At 37.1% G+C, this 20,111-nt stretch overlaps 2 protein-coding genes and 2 pseudogenes across 2 annotated transcripts; 1 reads left to right on the plus strand and 3 right to left on the minus strand.

Moving 5' to 3' along the window:
* Positions 1 to 373: 373 nt before the first annotated feature.
* On the minus strand, positions 374 to 2,267 carry LOC137727161 (thioredoxin-like fold domain-containing protein MRL7, chloroplastic; annotated as a pseudogene).
* A 4,264-nt stretch (positions 2,268 to 6,531) lies between these two features.
* Positions 6,532 to 7,630, minus strand: LOC137726422 (uncharacterized). Its single transcript, XM_068465350.1, has one exon. It carries the CDS (start codon positions 7,266 to 7,268, stop codon positions 6,786 to 6,788), a length of 483 nt encoding a protein of 160 aa, XP_068321451.1. The 5' UTR covers positions 7,269 to 7,630; the 3' UTR covers positions 6,532 to 6,785.
* Positions 7,631 to 10,633: 3,003 nt separating this feature from the next.
* Positions 10,634 to 15,381, plus strand: LOC137725764 (protein NPGR2-like; annotated as a pseudogene).
* A 23-nt stretch (positions 15,382 to 15,404) lies between these two features.
* LOC137725765 (polygalacturonase-like) lies at positions 15,405 to 18,062 on the minus strand. Its single transcript, XM_068464546.1, has 8 exons — positions 17,435 to 18,062; positions 17,043 to 17,171; positions 16,766 to 16,927; positions 16,655 to 16,681; positions 16,344 to 16,551; positions 16,109 to 16,190; positions 15,700 to 15,928; positions 15,405 to 15,605 (listed from the first exon to the last, which is right to left on the minus strand). Exons 1-8 carry the CDS (start codon positions 17,774 to 17,776, stop codon positions 15,405 to 15,407), a joined length of 1,380 nt encoding a protein of 459 aa, XP_068320647.1. The 5' UTR covers positions 17,777 to 18,062.
* Positions 18,063 to 20,111: the final 2,049 nt, after the last annotated feature.

Genomic DNA, 20,111 nt, shown 5'->3' on the forward strand with positions numbered 1-20,111 from the left:
TTTGGTTCAGTTTGCAATTTAAATCATTATAGAATGAAAAAAATTTAGAACTATATTGAAATTTGATCAAATAATAAAAAAATTATTTTCAAATTAACTCAACTCAAAGTTTCAGACTTTCAATCTCTTAATTTCAAAATGTTTATTGTTCCAAAAAGAAATCAAAATGTTTAATAAAATACTAAAATATATAATATTAATATTAATATATATTTTTCTTCAAAAAAAAATATTATATGTTTTATCCATTATATGTTATTTTATTATAAAACAAAAAAATTAAGTAATCCCCTAACTTTTAGTGATATTCTAAATTAGTCTCAACATTTTTAAACGTTCCAAATAAGTACCCAACTTATTAAAATGACACATTTTAAGTCCCAGTCATTTATTCATTCAATGCCCATGTGGCAACAATGAGTTCCACTTATTTGCTTATTTGGACACTAAAATAATAATCATAAAAATAGCTTCAAAAAAGACAAAAAAATGAAAAAGCAAAATAAATACACAAATTCATGAATAAAATGGAAAACGAAAATGAAAATCGGGAAATCTCCTAACAAATAATAGTGTTAAGAATCGATATAAGGTTTCAAGGAGCTTGTTATGCTCATCTAATTTCCTCGTTCATTACTTTTTGGCTAGTGAAGCTTCCAACTATTATTTGTGAACGGTGAAGATAGTGGTGACCGCATCATGGCAATTCATACCATTTCAGCAACCTCTATATCCGTCTTCTCGATGTTAACACTCATTCAAGACCAATATCCAAGGGATCAACAGCTTTTACCTGCAAATGCAACCTACTTTCGATCACGCTCCATGCTTCGAACTTCTAAGTAAACCAACGATCTCACCGGCGCATAATCCCTTGCCTGAGGCCAAAACTCATTAGGACTGATAATCAAGCATAAAGAAACAAAAACAAATCTAAATCGGTGCAAATTTGAGGTACCAGAATGCCATTAGCAAGGCGAAGATAACTCATTGGCATCAATCCAGGAGGGCCTCCTTGCATTGCAGTAAAAATGCGCGATCATCGGAACCAGTTCTTCTGCAGTCCGAATCTCTGCAAAAGCAACACATACTTAACGCCAAGAAAATATAGTAATTCTCGCAAACAACTGACAGAAACTGATCGGAACACACAAGTCCACTTCCAACCTTTCTCTCTGTACAAGATCCTGTTTCCTCGTACAAACAAAATCTGAGGACAGTCTCTAACTTTAAGAGCATAAACCAAATCTCTCTCAATGTTGATGTCTATCTTAACCGACTGTCGAATGCAAAAACACAAACTGAAGGTAAAGTTACTAAATTTAACAATATTCATCGATCAAGAACACGAATTGGTGCTCAAGTTACTAAATTTAACAACATTCATCAATTAAATCATTGCAAAATTGGAAATTAACGATGTCGAAAACACGCATACCCGAGGAGGCAATCGATCCTTGGCATTCCAGTAGACCTTGACCGCCTTTTCGAGCTCTTTCAACGCCTTCCAATTCTCGCCTGCTCTGCTGTACCTCTCGAAAACAAGAACAAGAAGAGGACTTGGGTGAAAAGCAAAGCTCCACTCCAAGCAGTTGATCTCCTTCACCCAATTGTCTTCAACCTCGCCTTCCCAATCAATCTCAACCCCATTGTCGCCCACCACGTTTCGAATTGGGTGCTTCTCGAAGTACTCCGAAGCCCGAATCCCCCACCCCACATCGGCATCCAACGGCCAATCCCTGCTCTCTTCCTCAACCACTTCTGCCTTCCAAAACCCTCCTCCTCCTCCTCCTCCTCCTCACCATCGTCCACTTTCCTCTTCATTACTTCATCTTTCTTCTCAACAATTTCTGGGTTCTGCTCACTGATCGACGCAAACGTCCGATCAAGCGACTCCCGCACGTAATCTTCAACCGCCGCCGCTTCGCTCCTGCGCCCGCACCGCGACTTTCTCGGAATCGTCGCTGGAAACGTCTCGCCTGGCTCTTCACTTCGTGTTCAGAAGTTTTCGTTTTACGGCTGCGATATTTCGGTTTCGGATTGGAGCGAGCTTTGAGGTCGGGCTCCGAATCGGATTTTCTCGAAGTAGCATAGCAAGGAAGATAGTTCAGAGTGCGGGTGCGGTGCAGAGGGGAAATATGTAGCATCGGCGGGAGACAAGTTTGAAGGCGCAGCATTTTATTGGTGGTTTCCGCAGCCCAAGTGTTTGTGGAAATGCCTCACCGAACTCAACCGCTTTTTTCACCTTCCCCTTTTTCCCTCCCTTTTATTACCCGCCTCCTGTCGGTTGTTATTTTATCAAAAGAACATCGCTTGCTTTTATTCTTTTAGCAACGACTTGATATCATTTTTTTAAGCCTGATCGGATAAACGGTTCTCGTGATGATAAGAAATCAGAAAATAGTCTTCGTGCTAAAGAAATTAGAATTTAAACCGTTGTACTGTAATCCATTAGTGGATTTAGTGTTCTAAATGTGGTAAAGTTTAAAAAAGTTGTGGTCTTTAAGTAGATTCCTGCTAGATTAGGGGGTTTAATTGGTGGGATATCTACTTGAATTTGTGGGATTTGGGATATAGCCGTAGGTTTGATTAATTAGATATGGAAGGTACTGAGGCATGCTTTGTAAGTTTTAGTAGTGAGTTTGGTGAAATGGATTCTAATCACAATGCCGTCGGGGAATGTGCTTTTAACGGGCAAAATGCAGTTTCTAGTAGTGGCGGCAGTGCGGTCTGATCCCTAGCTTTCCCATCAGTGGTTCCCAGATGAGCGCGATGGGTTCATCTGTCATATAAGAGAGCAGAGAGACAAGGAAGAAGATGCAGACGTTAAAGTACATTTTTACCATTACATTAACCGATATTATACAAAAAAATCACTTTTAAATTAAATTTGCTAACAGATTACATCACAAGGGATTAAATCCTAATTGTTTTACCACAAAGACTATCATCCAATTAGCTTATCACCGCAAAAATTATTTATCCGATTAGGCCTTTTTTTTAAAGTATTTAAAGTTATGGTATTGTTGATGTGAAAAATTGATTCAGCCTTGGATCAACTTAGAAATGAAGTGGGCCTCCGCAGAGATGTTCCGGTCACCTGATACTGGTGTTTTAGCTGGCTGGCTTTGGTAAGAGGCGTGGAGCTTAAGTGCTGAGTGAGGGGGTGAGTTGATTCGGCATGTGTGCTTCGGAGGGCACGCCTCCGGCAGGTGTGCTTTGGTAGACTTGCCTCAGCACGTAGCAAAGACTTAGTAGTGCCAAGATTGATCACCTATGGTACAAACAGTGCTCCTTCAAGTTTTTCAAGGACTTCTTAGTTAACGTGAATTTTTTCTCTTTCAATGATGACGTGAAAGAAAAATTTAGAACAAGTGAGGGAGCCAGATTTTTAGAGAAAACATAGTTATTTTGAAGTATACCAGAATCCAAATGACGAAGTAAATTGATCTGATTGAAAGATGTAAATTTCGGTAGTGAAAGTCAAGCATTGCAGATTTGACCTCTATTATTCGATTTGTGCCCATGACTCATCACTTTTTTTTTTATTTTTTTAGATCAAGGGTAACATTCATTACCAGCAACAACAAGTTTTACAAGGACCAAAATTTACAACAAAAAGGCCCATAAGCCAAAAACACAAACAAACAACAGTGGCCCAACTAGAAGTTGAGACCGAAACAAAAGAAAATTGAAAACAGCCAGTTCTGCTGCATCCTCTGCCATAACCACTGTTGGAACCACCAAAACAGCGGCCGTGCATGTCAATCCACACAAATTCTTGCCCCTAATTAAGCCTCGCCTCATCGGTACCAACATCTAATCCCAAGCTTCACTCCTAGCACAGCTACAGACAACAAAGAACCTGCAGCCAATTGAAAGAAGCTCGTGGGAATCCACGAGCAACATTGCCAACAAAGGCAAAGAGAAGGTGGTGGTGCGAGGAACACCTGACTTAGTAGAAGCACCAGATCTATACTCACCAACTCGAAACACCGCAACAAATTATCGGTTTTTCAACGTTTATACGTTTTCTAGGTTTTATCAATTTTCTAAGGTTTTAAGGATTTTCTTTTTTTTCTTCATATTTTGTTTCCTTAATTCGATTAGAATTCATGGCAAGCTAAGGGTTAAACACATTATAAAACATCATTTCGTGGTGCTAAAAATATTATCTTTCTAAAACAGTCTTTTGTTGATGAGGGATCCATTGGCAAATTTGCGCCAAATCACATAGATGTTGGGAGGATTCCGCGTTTTAAGGGAAATCAATGCATGGAAGATGTTTTTTCAATTGGAAATGGGCCGCGGTTGTAAGCGAATCCTTGAGGCAATCAAAATCTCAAAAGAGAAGGTGATGGAAGATAGAAATTGACAAGATGAGAAAGTGTACGTTTCTCTCTTTTCTACAAGTCAATTTTTGGTGAAGCAAAGATGTTCCCAAATTGATACAAAAGATAAGATTTTGTTCATATTTCACGTTTGCTTTTACATACAGAGAAGGAGACAGTTAGGAGAAATTTTTAGTTGTGATGGGAATACAGATGGTACACTATATGTTTTTATGTAAGTGGTGGGAAATTTTATTTTTTAAGTTATTAACTTTTTAACACACATATCTCACCATTTATATAGCGACATGTGATGTACCATCTCATGTGACAATCACACTGAAATTTTCTCGACAGTTAAGAAAGAGCATAAAAAAAAAAAATAATAATAAAAAAAAATCTTGTTGGCCTAAACAAAAAGAGGTTAAAATCTTGATATACCGACAAGCCAGCGCAAGTTTATTTCGTTGGATTTCTTTGAGAAGATCAACCGGTGGGCATGTAGGCACAACCAATTTTTTCTCCGTGTCCAACCACGTTATGCATTCTCCTTCCCAACGTCCAGAAGTATGAGGAACAAGGTAGCGGCGACGAATCCGACCTCCTTGCTGGCCGGTGCTCGCAATGAGCTTCCCGGTAACAAACGCCAAATACGTAACAACAACAGAAGCCTCAATACTGTACATAGGATAATCACAACAATTACAGCATGTAGCAATCACAACCATACATTAATTATTTATGTTCGTTGGTTCTCCTCTGATTTATTGAATTCAAATTTTAAAAAATAAATAGAAGTACATGCAACTTTGGATGGCTAATATTGTTGGTGAACTAATGTTTGATGGATTAATGTATGGCGTCCGATTAATTTACTTCAACTGACTTTAAGTGTTTGGATGTAGATGTTATTTTAGGTGTGGGATTTCTAATATTGGTTTTTGTTACTGTTTAAGGTAAATTTCTATATTTATAAATGTTGCAAAATAATGCTTGTATTTGAGGTGTCGTACAGACGTACTTCTAAACAAGAAGGTGCATTTTACACTAGAAAGAGGGGCAAGGAATTTGGAAGAGGAGAAGCTGACCGGGACCGTGTTGATCCTTGGGTTGCTCCGCCCCTATGCAGAGAGAAAATTTTGACTAGGGAGGCCGGACCACGTATCTTCGACGGAACACTCACAAAACAGAAAGCGATTATCTCTGGATCCCTTCCATCAAATCTACCAAATTCATCAATTTGTGCTCTTGAAATTTGATCAAACGGTTAAAGTTATTATAACTTTTAAAAGGAACTCCTATTTGTAACCGTTGAATCAAATTTCAAGGATCCGAATTGTGAATTTAATAAATTTTGTGGAAGGGCCGGAGAGGATCCCTTTCCTCACAAAACACACTCTCTACCCCATCTATCTGATTTGTCAAGTCCATCGATTTCCAAATTTTGGTCCCACCCCCTCTAATAAAGGCTTTGTCCGGGTTCCGGACAGAAGAAACTCTCCTGTGCAGGACCAAACCTCGAGGCTTAAGTACTGTGACTGAAAATGGAACTTTGTTTCATAAGATATAAATGTAATTTACATACAAATTTGTGATACTGATCTAACTAAAACGAACTGTAGACAACAAATTATTTTCTAAGAAGATTGCTAACAAATGGAAAGAAAGAGGCTAGATGTAGAAACACTTGTTCAAGGTTAAGATTAAATATTGACGCATCTCACCGTGTTCTGAATTCTTACCTATCAATACTCAATGATTAGTGATCTTGATACTCACAACAAAATTATAGATCATTCATTTTGAAATGCAAGTAACCAAAAGATTGGAGTTAAGATTGTTACGTTATTCAATTTGAAACTAGAGTATAGTGATAGGTAACAAAAATAGGTGTCTATTATTTAGATAATAATGTACGGAATATAATTTTCACACTCTTGTTTTATGCACAACGCGCGCCTTTAGTTGTTTATGTCCCGTAATTCATCCTCGATTCATTCGATTTCGTGTGGCTAGAAATAGGAGAAGTGCAAGGGGATGGATAAATAATGAATGTGTAAACTATTTTTGGGGTAGTGTTATTTATACACTTTCTTTTATCTCACATATCTCTTGTTAATTTTTATCTTTTAATTTTCTCTAATTCATTCAATCCAACGGTTCAAAGTTGATAAGCGTATAGAAATTAAAAAACGATATGTTAAATCGAAATGACATTTTATCATACATTTGGATGGCTAGAGGACATTTTATAATACATTTGGATGACAAGCGAGACACACATTCATAAAGCAATGCCTACCTAAAAGCCCCTGCAACTACTAAACATTTTTTCTTTTGCATTTTGCATTTTGGCCCCTACAAAAATCCTAATTTCCATATTTGGAGCCAAAAATGCCAGATGCATTTTTAATCCTTGCACTCCACGCGTCCCCCACAAAGCTCTCCTTTGCCTCACAACTGTAAAAACCCAGCGAGCTGAGTTGGATTCACAACGCCAGCCAAGTGGGCCCCCTCCGTTTTCAGCAAATCAGCGACTTCCACGTATCTCTCCAAGCTCTCGAACTTCGGCTCGGCTTCGATCTTGCTGCTGCTGACTCCCGATAGAGCCGGCTCGGCTCGGGAGGGGTCCCACGGCTGCCCGAGGAGGGTGCCCTTGGTGAGGAACTCGTGCGCCAGATAACCAGCCAGGAGCTGACCGGGCTGACCGGGCGGCGGGGCTGGCTCGGACGGCTTGGCTTGGGGCGGTGGGGCCAGCTTGAGCGTCTTGGTCTGCTGGAGCGCGTCGAAGTCACCCTTCTTCTCCTTGCGCTTGTTGTTGCTGTTGGCATTATTTGACGCATTGGTCGTCGAAATCCGACGAGGTGGCAAACGCATCGTTTTGGTATTCATATGATCGCTCTCTGTGTGCATGCCACGTGTGCAGCAGCAGTTCATAAAAAAATGGACCACAAATCCAACCCAAGAAGGATAGCAAATCCGATTAAAAATAAAATTTTTGGGGAGTAAAAAGCAAAACGTCACCGATTGAGGGGTAAAAGGGTGACTTCACAGCAAAAAGGAAACTGACTCTGGGACAAAAGAGGGAATTTAAAAAAAATTCAGGACCCACCAAATAAATAAACAAAAATTTTAAATTAAAAGAAATAAAGAAGATAAGATTTGGGTGGGAGAGGAGAGGCCGTACGGGAAAGTGGCCGGAAGTACGGCAAAGTGGCCGGAATCTGGAGAAAGATAGTATCAAAGAGAGAAGCTAGAGAGAGAAAGATTGAGGAGAGAGAAAGATTGAGAGAGGGGAAAAAATATGATTGAGGAATGGGAGAAGGAGTTGGGTTCTCTATATTTATAGATGTGGAGTTGAAGGATTGCCCATGATTGTATAAGAAACTACGACAATGCCCGGATGTAGAGAAGGACGTAAATACCCCCATGTTTTCTACGGAGGCTAGGAGTTGGCAGGTCAAAAAAAGTTTGGATTAGATTCTGTTTAAGGAAAGGGATCCTCCGGATCCATTTTATGAGGATCATGATCCCCACATTCTAGCCGTTTATGATATATTATGAGATTAGTTTTCGTTAGATATTATTTGTGTTTAATTTTAAATAAAATAATTCAAATGATTTCTAACAACACGATACATGATAAATGATTAAGATCCGAGGATGCCTAGAATCCATACTAAATGGATCCGGATGGGATCCAATTCCCCTGTTTAACCCCAATTTAATGTAAGTTTTTGTGCCACGTGCTTCATATTGTCTAAAAATGTTTTCGCTCACACCATTTGATGTGGCAAAGGATTGTCTTCGATTCGTGATACTACAATTGAATAAGATGAAAAGACAATGATAGTTTGGTTAAGTTCGATTAAATTTGACTTTTACAAAGAATATTGAGCTGTAATAATTGGAAATATTTACTGCTACACTCAAGATCAGAGTCCGAATCTCCTCTCGCCATTTGATCTCGCTTGTAACAAAATCTTAGGTGTAGGGTTGTTGTAGGCAAAAACATGAACTTTGTTATGACTTTTTCTAAGTGCAATGCACTCTTGAAAGTTTATACTTTGTGAAAGGGGTAGTCCAATTTGGAATATGATTAGTTGTCACATAAAAGTAATATTCCAAAAAGGATATGGAACTTGAGATATATTAACAAAAATGAATTGAAATTAATAAAAATATAACATGCTAACACAAATAACGAATGGATTAGGTTACTCTCAAAAGAGAAATAACTTTGTTTTGATATGAGGAACATGTATACTTAATTAGAATCGTAAGTAGATTTTTATTTTAATTTATCGATTCGAAATAAACAAAGTTGAGGGATTCAAACTTATAGTCTCTTTTCAATATTTTCTATAAAATTTTATTTTATAAGTAGCAAATGAGCGAATTAAGTTTGGTTTGAAATGAAGAGAAAAAAACTATAGTCTTAACTTTATAGTGCTTGGAAGACAAAGTAGTGTTGCATGTAGTTAGGATGTTAATATACTGTAGTGTTGAAAATAAAAGGATTGATTTTCGCACTTTTTTTCCTTTAATATTTGTTGCCCTACTCTTCTTGTTTGTAATCACAAGGATGAATAAATCAAAAGTGAATCAAATGACAAACAAACGGAGGCATGCAAGACCGAAGTGTTTAGCTCTAATGGCAGGTAATATTTGCCTCTATACTCAAGATCAGAGTTCGAATTCCCTCTTGCCCTTTGATCTCAGTTGTAACAAAGTCTTTGGTGTAGGTTGTTGTACAAAAAAAAAATATAAACATGTGGTCCAATATCCTAATAGATAGGATGTTGGGTTTATATCCATGCATCACAGGTTCGAAACTCCTCATTCTTTAAATTATTGTAATAGTTTTGAGTCATCACATTTCCCTTAATAAAATAATAGTTTAAAAAAATAAATAAATAAACAGATGCATGCAAGACGACAAAAAGAAATTCGGTATTGAAAATTCGAATTTGTGCTAATTAGTTACTACTTATGTGTAACGGGTATATGTTGCATACATTAGCAAATCCGACCATAGTTAAATATATTATTTACCTATTGATGAGATTCTTACTTTCAATATACTTCCTCACGTATCAAATTGTTTAAACATAACATGTTGAATGCATATATTGAGTTTCGTAAAAGTACATAGATTGTGAACTCAACACATTAATTGTCTACTATAAAACGATATTAAAATGCGACATTCAACCTAAAATTAATTTTATGTGTCTAAACAGTATATACGTTTGATAATTTGAGTTAGGACAAAGTGTCTAACCTTTCATCAACGTAATCTAGAAGATGTACGTAAACGTAAGAAAATTAGCGGGAAAGAATTTTAAGAACGAGAAATAACGACCCTCAACCATCATGTGTTAACGCCAATGACACGTCATAAAACGCCACCATTTTTCCACGTGGCGAACAACGACCCTTAACCATCGTGGTAAAAAGTAAATAAATTCTACACTGGGAGAAATTTTTCATTGTGACGGGAACACGGGTGGTACAACACGTGTTTTTATGTAAGTGGTAGGAAATTTTATTTTGGGTAAATTACACTTTACCACCTCAGGTTTGAGGTCTATTACAATCTCATACAACATCTTCAAAACATTTTACTTTCATACCTCACGTACTATTCTATTTCAATATAATACATCATTTACATTTTCCATTCACGCACCAGAAGCAACGGCAGCGGCAGTGGGTCCCTCTTCGTTCCCTCTCTGCCATGATCTCCTCTCTACTGATCCCTCCAGCTCCCACCTCCTCCTCCTCGTTGGCGACTGCCAAGGCCGCATCGCCCTCCTTGACCTCCGCCTGAAATCATGGTCCTCTGGTTGCTGGGTTTTAAAGCTTGAAGCTTGCAGATTGCGGGTTTTTTTATCTGATTTGTGCTCAAATTTTGGGGTTTTGGTTGTTAAATTTGTTCTTTTGAGGGTTCTGTTAACTGGGTAGAAGACATTGGATTTTGCCTGAAAATTTTGAATTAGGGTTTTCTGACATTTGATTTGGGATTGTATTTTTGTAATGTAATGGTAGTAGGGGGAGGTGGGGGTGGGGTGGGATGGGAGGGGAGGTGAAGATAGTGGATTAATTGATGGAAAATATAACTGAAGTATTATATTGAAATAAAATAGTATGTACGGTATGAAAGTGAAATGTTTTGAAGATGTTATATGAAATTATAATAAACTTTAAACCTGAGATGATAAAGTATAATTTACTTTTTAACATACATATTCCACCACATGTGTAAAGGACACTGAAAAATTTCTCCTACCCCAACGGTCCCAAAAGGACGAAGAATTTCCCAACTTCCAAAAACCCCCAACTTTTTTTTATTTCTTTAATTCTAAATCCCTCAATTTCTTAACCCGTCAGCAAAATCTTCAGCCTCACGCTTCCAATTCAAAAAATTTCAATGCCCTTGTCTTCCCCAAATCACACTCCGAAGCAAGCAGAAGGGTAGAAAGGGAATTGGAATCAAGCTGAAGTAGTATGAGTCATGCATTGGCCTCCTCTGCTTTTCTGCTTTTGCAAAAACGAAAGGTGATTGGTGATTGATTGCTTTATTTTATTTTATTGGGGTTTTGTACAATTGAAGGTCGTTTTTATCAGTTTCTTGGGTTTGGGATTATCGTTTTGGCTGTAGTGTTGGAAATTTATGGTGAAGTTTCGACTTTTGGATGGTGCCAATTGAGGGTTTTTGTTGGGTGGGGGGCCGGAATTGGATGATGTTGTTGGAGTTTCTGAAGTGGGATAAATGGGGTTTTGTTTTTATTGGTGGTGTTATACGGTGATTGACAAAGTTAGGGTCTTGGTACTGAATTTTTTTAAATTTACGTGTTTAACGTTGCTCTTGAATTTTGTGTATGTTAATTTTGATTTGTAAATATGTTATTTTTCCAGTGTTGGAAATGTGGTCATATGCAGGATTAGTTAGTTGTGATTCTCGTAATTATGTGTAAAAGTTCGAGATTTAGTGTTTGATTGCGTGATTGATTATTTATCTTAATTTGATCATGGTCTAATAGTTATAAGTTAACCGTTGTATTTCCATTTTACGTATAAAAGTTCCTGAGTTATTGTTGGTGGTGGTTGAAGATTTCGGAGCATAGTGAAGCATTATGAAGAGGAGGAGTAGTGAAACCGGGAAGAGGGGTAAACCTTCTTCGAAAGTTGGAAAGGTACTGAAGTGTTTCCGTTCAGGAGAGCAATTAAGAACGGCAGATGAAATGGTTCCTCCAGAAAATGAATCCCTTGCAACCAAGGATCATAAATCAAGTGAATCTTCATCGCGAGCTGGGGAGGCTACAAAGAAACTGAACGCTGGCAATATAGAAGAAGCTGAATCATCTCTGCGTGAGAGTGGTTGTTTGAACTATGAGGTTTGTTTTCTAGAACCTATCTGTAGCTATGTAATCTTTTTAACGGTGACCTTGGAAGTTGTTTGTTTAGTTTAAGGTATAAAATTTGAATTTTCAGGAAGCAAGAGCGCTATTAGGAAGATACGAATATCAGAAAGGAAACATAGAAGCTGCTTTACATGTATTTGGAGGAATAGATATTGGTGCATTGACTCCGAAGATTAAAATCACCCTTGCCAGAGGATGTGAGCGTCGTGAAAGGTGCTCTCAAAGTTTTTCTACTCCGCCGTTGTCTATGAATGCTGTCACTTTACTTCTTGAAGCGATATTTCTGAAGGCAAAATCATTGGAGGCTCGTGGGAGGTTTAAAGGTAATAAGTGGATTTACACATTTTCATTCTTGTTTGCATAATATAAATCTGTTTTTATGACATTTTGTAATGTTGTCACCGTCAAACCAATTCAGTTTAAAATAATGTTCTGTTATGCTTCACCATTATCTTGAGTGTTTTACCTAGGGGGGTAGGACGGATAAAATGAACGAAGGAATCTGTGTACTTTGCTTGAAATCAGGCCATCACTGCATGGCTTATGTATATTTTTAATCATTCTTGCAGAAGCTGCTTAGTCTTGCAAAGTTGTTCTGGACATTGTTGAATCTTCATTACCAGAAGGCTTGCCTCAAAACTTTGGCGCTGACTGTAATTTGCAGGAGATTATAAGCAAGAATGTTGAGTTGCTCCCAGAATTGTGGAAATTGTCTGATTGTCCGCATGAAGCTATCTTGTCTTACCGACAGACTCTGCTCCAGCACTGGAACCTTGAGGTAGAAACTACTGCAAGGAGTCAGAAGGACTTTGCTGTTTTGCTTCTGTATAGTGGGTGTGAAGCAAGCCCCCCAAACCTACGCTTCCAAATGGACGGTTTATTCATACCCAGAAACAGTTTAGAAGAAGCTATTCTTCTGCTAATGATACTACTTAGAAAAGCTTCTCTTCAAAAAATTCAATGGGATCCATCAATCTTAGATCATCTTTTGTTTGCTCTGTCTGTATCAGGGGATACCATGGCTTTAGCTTATCAAGTTGAAGAACTACTACCTGGGTTTATGGATCGGAAAGAAAGGTTTTACAAGCTAGCTCTCTGCTACTATGGAGCAGGTGAGGATTCAGTTGCTTTAGATTTACTGAGGAAACTGTTAAGTAAGAGCGAGGATCCAATGTGTTTTCCAGCTTTGTTATTGGCATCGAAGATATGTGGGGAAAATCCCAGTCCCAGTCATGCAGAAGAAGGGGTAGGATTTGCCCGCAGCGCCCTTGAAAGTTTGGATGGTAAATGTGATCATTTGAAAAGTACCGCCACTTGTTTGTTGGGCATATCACTTTCTGTGCATTCTAAATCAGCGATTGCTGATTGTGAGAGAGTGACAAGACAGGATGAGGCACGTCAGGCCTTGGAAACTTCTGGGAGAATGACAACAACGAGTGACCCTGTTGTTCTTTACCATCTCAGCCTAGAATATGCTGAGCAGAGAGAGTTGGATGCTGCACATGTTGTGCAAAGAAAATGCTAAAGCTGGAAGGTGGTTGTAATGTTCGAGGTTGGTTATCATTGATCAGAATACTGTCAGCCAGAAACATTTTGTGGATGCTGAAACGATCATAGAGGCTGCTTTGGATCAGACAGGGAAATGGGAACAAGGAGAACTACGGGGAACCAAAGCCAAACTTCAAATTGCCCAGGGTCAGTTTAAAAATGCCATTGCAACCTATACTCACATTCTCGCTTTTGTTCAAGTTGAGAATAAAAGCTTTGGTTATGGGAAGAAGCTTCCAAAGGTACATCATTTGATTAATTTTCACATTTATTTGAGTCAAAGTATTTGAAAGACAGGGTTTCCCTTCTTTTTATTTATTTTTTATCTGTACAACAGTTTAGGGAGTAGATATTTTTTTCATATACCTTAGATACTGAAATTATTCTTTGGAATGATCATCACTACTCATGAACCTCCGAGTCTCTGACCAAATGATAGTAATAAGGGTTTTAGAACCAGTTAGCATGCTGGAACCTTGATGTGATAGAGAACGAAAGGGAATAACAACTAAGTTGAAATATCATATTCATACAAAATTTTATGAAGCTTTTGTTTTCATTGAAAGGAATAGGAGAAGTAGGCGTATAAATCATGTCCTCAGATTAGGATGTGAGTGTTTGGTCACGAAATTATCTTCTTTTGACACACTGACATTAACATTGGGACAATTATGCATCTGTTTTCTAAACACAGTTTTTGTTAGCTTAGACATCTCTCGTTGATATGATTTTACAGATAATATTGTTTGACCGCAATTAATCGTGTTTGTTTTGTTAATGACACAGTACCAGAGATTTGTCTGGAAGGTTGAACTTGGAAATATGGAATGACGTGGCATATTTCTATATAAATCTTTCACAATGGCGTGATGCTGAGGCTTGTCTGTCCAAATCTAAATCCAGAAGTGGTTACTCTGCTGACAGATGCCATGCCACAGGAATAATCAGACAATCACCGGGTTTGTGTTCTTTCGTAATCAATATCTTGATAAAGTGTTTTATTGTCCTTATCTAGGAAGGATTAGATCGCTCACTAATTAATTTGTTATCATGGTTTTAAAGCATTAACAATTGTGAAAGAAACATATGGATTTATGCATATTTGTGTTTGCGGAGACTTCTGCTGCTCTAATCATGTGGAACTTCGTGCATTTTGCAGGTTTACTTTATGAAAGGAAGGGCCTCTATAAAGAATCTCTAAGAGCATATTCAGAAGCTCTGGATGCCGACTCCTCCCATGTACCGTGCTTGATCTCTACGGCTGTTGTCCTCAGACATCTTGGTGGCAGCTCACACTACTCTCACATAGTTGTCCGAAGCCTTCTGCTGAATGCACTAAGCCTTGATAGAATGAACCATTCTGCATGGTATAACCTTGGTATACCGTACAAATCTCAGGGTACGCTATCTTCTTCATTAGAGGCTGCTGAATGTTTCAAGGCTGCACTCTCTCTCGAAGAGTCTGCTCCTGTTGAACCCTTCAGATAGCCACACGTGCATTTGTGCAAACCTTTCATTTCTGTCAACTTCGAACTTCTTTCCCATCCACACACGCCCTCTTAGACAACGAAAATGAAAATCCGATTTCAGACGAGGTTGAGTTAACCATTCTCAGGCTCTGTCAGACAGCTGGGATACAAGTATAGATGTAAGGAATCCCGGCCACAGCCAAAATACAGTAACAATTTTATACATCGCACGCAAAAAATGTCTTTCCGAATGCTGTCTAAAAACATACCAATTTTTCATGTTTTCTCTGATTCGAGCCTTATGGTGTCTCTGGAGAACCTTGGTTTGAAGGCTATCTGTTCGGAGGGAGGTTGCTCGGGTTAGGCTAGTCGGGCCAAGTCGACTCGAACTTTCTTTGTTTTCTATTTCTATCAACATTTGTTCACAATATTTGAACGCGGGACTTCTTCCAACAAAGTAGACATGGTTGTATCTTTTTCTTTATGAATATGTTTATTTATGTACAATGACAAATTAAACGTAGAATTACAAACAAACAAACAAACAAACAAACAATTATTTATGTGTGCTATTTGATACAAGAATGCATAAATTACTTCACAATGCCCTTAATTATGAGCCCTAGTTTCTAACATCTTGGAGAGACAACTCCTTTGTAAGCAGGCTGAACATTGTTGCATTCAGCTCTTCCATTCTGCAGTTGAATATTTTGCAGCACAATCCCCTGACAAGGAACACTTTGGCTGCAGTTAACCGTTATCGCGTCACCGGAAGCACTTGTTCCTCTGATGTTTTGGTACGACACATTTTTCACTTGAACCGCCGATTTCTGCCGTAACAAAGTTAACAATCAAGAAAGTTATTAGGGTTTCGTCGCCGGATATGTTAACGAATGATTAGAAACTAATTAGTTAATTAACTACCTGTTGTTTGCAGTCTTTGGTTTTGTGGTCACAGTAGTTCTGGTCGATCATGATGGGGTTGGTGACATTATTCATTTGCACATTCTGGAAAACGATGTTGGTTGCACTGCCTGAGCCACCCTGCCATGTCTTGATCCTGAGTCCATTGGCGGTTCCTGAAAGCTTAGCTCCATTCACAAGTACTCCTGAAACATAGTCTTTTGAGCCATTTTTTCCCAAGCTACCAATACTGATCATAAAATTAAAACAACCATTAATATATATCGAAATATTTACTAGTTAGCTGTTATTGGTACTATAAGAAAGTCATCCCGCACTTCTCTCTACGAAAATAATCATTGATTATATGTTGATGAGAGAAATGCAGAATGACTTTTTGAAGAAGTTGGAGACTAGGGTTGTAAAATACCTGATTCCATGGCCTGGCCCACAAGTTATGTTTTTGGCTTGAACTCTTTGAGACCCACTCACAATAGAAATACAGTCATCGCCTTCAAAACACAAATGAAGAAATTGTTGTTGTTAAACTTATGTATAATATGGATTAATTTTTTTTATCTTAATGTATTGATTGATCATATGTATTTTTCGAATGTGAAAGACCAAAATGATGACTTTGAAAGCGTCACGAGCCATTGTCACACCTGTTCCTATAACCGAGCTCGAGATAGTGATGTTCTGGGTATTTGCAACATGAATTCCATCAGTATTGGGGCTATCCTCAGGTGCAGTTACTGTGAGACGGGAAGCTTGAACATTGAAGCAGTTTTGGAACATAACATGCATTTGTTGAGCGTCTTGGATCTTCAGATTCTTCACCACCAAGTTATTGCACCCGTTGAAGGTCACAGCCTGCAGATTGCATGTACAACTTTAATTAGTTCCAATCTTAATCGTGCTTAATTAATCAAAATTCGCATAAAAATTTAGATTAAAAGTACGTATATACGCGTACCGTGGGGGCTTGTTTACCGCAAGGGGGCTGTAAATCAACGAAATAGATTGTAATGAGTACATGAATAGTATTAATTAAAGCTAATAATTTGATTAATTAGTACATACGTGCCTGAGGCTTTCTTTTGCATGAGTTTTTCCACCATATGTTTCCATTGCCATTGATGGTTCCGGGACCAACAACTAGTAAGTTTTGGACGTTGTCAAACATGAGCCAGTGGTCTAGGTCTTTGTAGATTGATCGGTCTTCTGATGCTTCTATGGTTCCATAAATCTGAATTTTTCCAAATATTTAAGCAATATTAATTCATTATTATAATCTTTAAAATTTATAGATCAAATTCACGTTCACATATAAATAAACACAAATTATCTGAATTAATAATTACCTGCATTGTAAGTCGAGATTTGCAGGGGCCTGAGAATTCAATTGGCCTAACAAGATAGCTTTTCTGTGGCACCACAAGAACTATTGCTCCACTGGAAGAACAAGCTACCTTCCATGCCTTCAAAAATGCCTAAACCAGCACATGCATACAAAGAATCAAATTAAACAATATTATACTTTTTCAGTTCGACCAAATTAAACAGTTAAGTACTGCTAGTTGCATCACATTTACTGATCGGTAAATCGTTAATGGGTTAGATCCAAATTACACCTACGAAACTATTAATTTGTACCAAAACAGAAATATGACCAGACGGTTGTTACAGTTGGCATCACCATATGAATATACTGATATTATTAAGCCTACGAGCCCATCATGTATTATGTATATACCCGTGTGTCATCAGCACCATTCCCTTTAGCTCCAAAATCGTCAACGCTAATCGTTTTGGCCGGAGCTGATGATGTCGCTATGCCACCGGCGATTTTGTTGATCTTCCTTGAACTGAAGAGCTGAGTTCTTGGTCTGATCAATTCCATGGACTTGAAACCTTCAGTGGTGTCCATGTAAGAAGGATAAGCCCTAGAATTGTAGCCAGACTCTTTATCAACATGGTCAATGTAACTAAGAAGTGAGTTGACCTCCTGGAAACTACTACCGTAACATGAAGTAGTACTAAAAGAAACAACAAAAACAACAACAAATGACCATAACAAATGTGTTTGTAAAGCCATTGATGCCTTCTTTTTTGGTGTAAAAGAGAGACAGAATGACTCAAAGGGCTGGTAATAATTTTTTGGTGAGATACGGGACCACCAAAACAAATTATAAGATGACACGAGGCTAAAAAAAACTTAATAAATCGTCTATCAAAGAGAACGGAATACAGACATAAGGATCACGAAAGACAATAAACTCCAACTGAGGGCTGATAATATTTTTGAGGAATGCAATATGATGGGATGTTGGAAACTTAATTAGGTTTGTAGCTAGAAATGTACGGATTTTGATGTGTTCAAGTGACGATGATTTGAATTTGATGAGAATGTCATGAGTTTTCCATTAGTATTTATAGGCAGCGGAAGAGAAGGGCATTGGCGGCGGTTGTTGTGTACTGTGTCGTCTTGTATAAGGAAGGGCTCTTGAGGTATGGGTTCTCGGACATTGAGAGATTCAGACGAAATGATCTCTTGGCCGGACTATGACTTTCTGCGCCGTGCATCCCTTATGCTACAACCCAAGTCGTTGCAAGCATTAATTAATATATGAAAAATATGGATTAATTCGGTTCAACTTTGTGGATTTAAAAAACTAGTTTAAATGCATGTATGAAGGTTTGATGGAGTTTGAATGGACTCTATAGAAGCATGATTTGCTAAGGATTAAAATAAGGGAATTTTAACGAAAAACTCCTAGTACTGTTTACTTTAACGAAAAACCACATTTTTACACTAAAAAGTCAATCATGGTATTATTCACTTTAACCTTTATTTTGTTCTTATCGTTAAAACTCAAAGTTTTCAAGCCGTTTTCATTAGTTTTCCTTTAAAATAAACTAAGAAATCCTTGGAAGATCGACCAAAATTTATTAATTTTTAAAAAATTTAAAATTAATTCATGATTGAATATACACCCGAACTTTCATACTCTTTTAAAATCCTCATTGAACACTAGTCAGATTTTTATGAACTTTTCAAAATCTCTTAAAATTCTAATTGATTAATGCACTTTGATTTGTATAGAGTTCTATAAACTCGTTTAAAATTCCGACTAAATACTCATAAAATTTTAAACGCCTTCAAAATCTCAATTGAATCCTTTTAAACTTTGTATTTGGAAATTTTTTTTTGGGTACCAGATATAATAATCCAAAACACCTAATACATTGTCGATGCTTTTTTAAGGGAAATGCGTTGTTGGTATTTGAGTGGTTGATATATTGTCAATATAAAAGGTATTGTAAATTAATACTCGATCGGTATCAGTCAATCACTGATCACATTTGAACTTTATATTGGAGAGGTAAAAATAGCTAGGATTGTGGTTTTGAATCAAGTACAATATAATACACATCTCTTAATAAGAACAATGCCCTATATACAGACCGGAACATGATTTTCCCAACTTTTACTCTCTAACTTACGGGGCATATGCTCGGATTGAGATATGCACACTTATTTTATCCTTGCAATAATATAGAATGGTGCTATTTAGATATACATGCTCTGATTGGTCCAAATAGTTTAACTTAATAAAATATATATTTATCGTATGTTTTATGTGTTGATCATATATATATATATATATATATATATATATATATATATATAGTTGCACGTCACCCCATTTAAAAGGGATGGTCCATGCATATCACCATGCAAACGTACGTTACCACTTTTGACATATAATATATATATATATATATATATATGTATGTATGTATGTATGTATGTATATATATATGCTTATATATATGTATGCAAACGTACGTTATCCACTTTTGACATATAATATATATATATATATATGTATGTATGTATGTATATATGCTTATGTATGTATGTATGTATGTATATATGCAAACGTACGTTATCCACTTTTGACATATAATATATATATATATATATGTATGTATGTATATATGCTTATGTATGTATGTATATATGCTTGGACCTTGCGTATTCATTTGAACACCACGATTTTTGAGAAAGAGTAATACTAGGAAAATTACGTTGTTATACTATATTAGCCAAGGTTCTAAAAATCGCTAGGCGCTAATCGGATTGTGGGTAGTGGCCTAGCGGCTAGGCGGATTTATGTAAATTTATTATATATCTTGTAAATAAGTGTCTATTTACATCTAAAAAATATACTTGTATGGATAATAAAAAAAATGATAAAATGCAAAAATAGAAATAGAAGAATACACAAATTATATACATCCAAAAAGTTCAATATTTAAAAAACAGTAAGCATATAATCATAATGAGGAGGATTTGGATGATAGACTAAATTCTTTTTGTTCATGATTGTTACATCCCACATCACCCAGAGGAGCATCCCACATCA

The sequence above is a fragment of the Pyrus communis genome, chromosome 2 (assembly GCF_963583255.1).
Source record: "Pyrus communis chromosome 2, drPyrComm1.1, whole genome shotgun sequence".
NCBI classification, from domain to species: Eukaryota; Viridiplantae; Streptophyta; class Magnoliopsida; order Rosales; family Rosaceae; genus Pyrus; species Pyrus communis.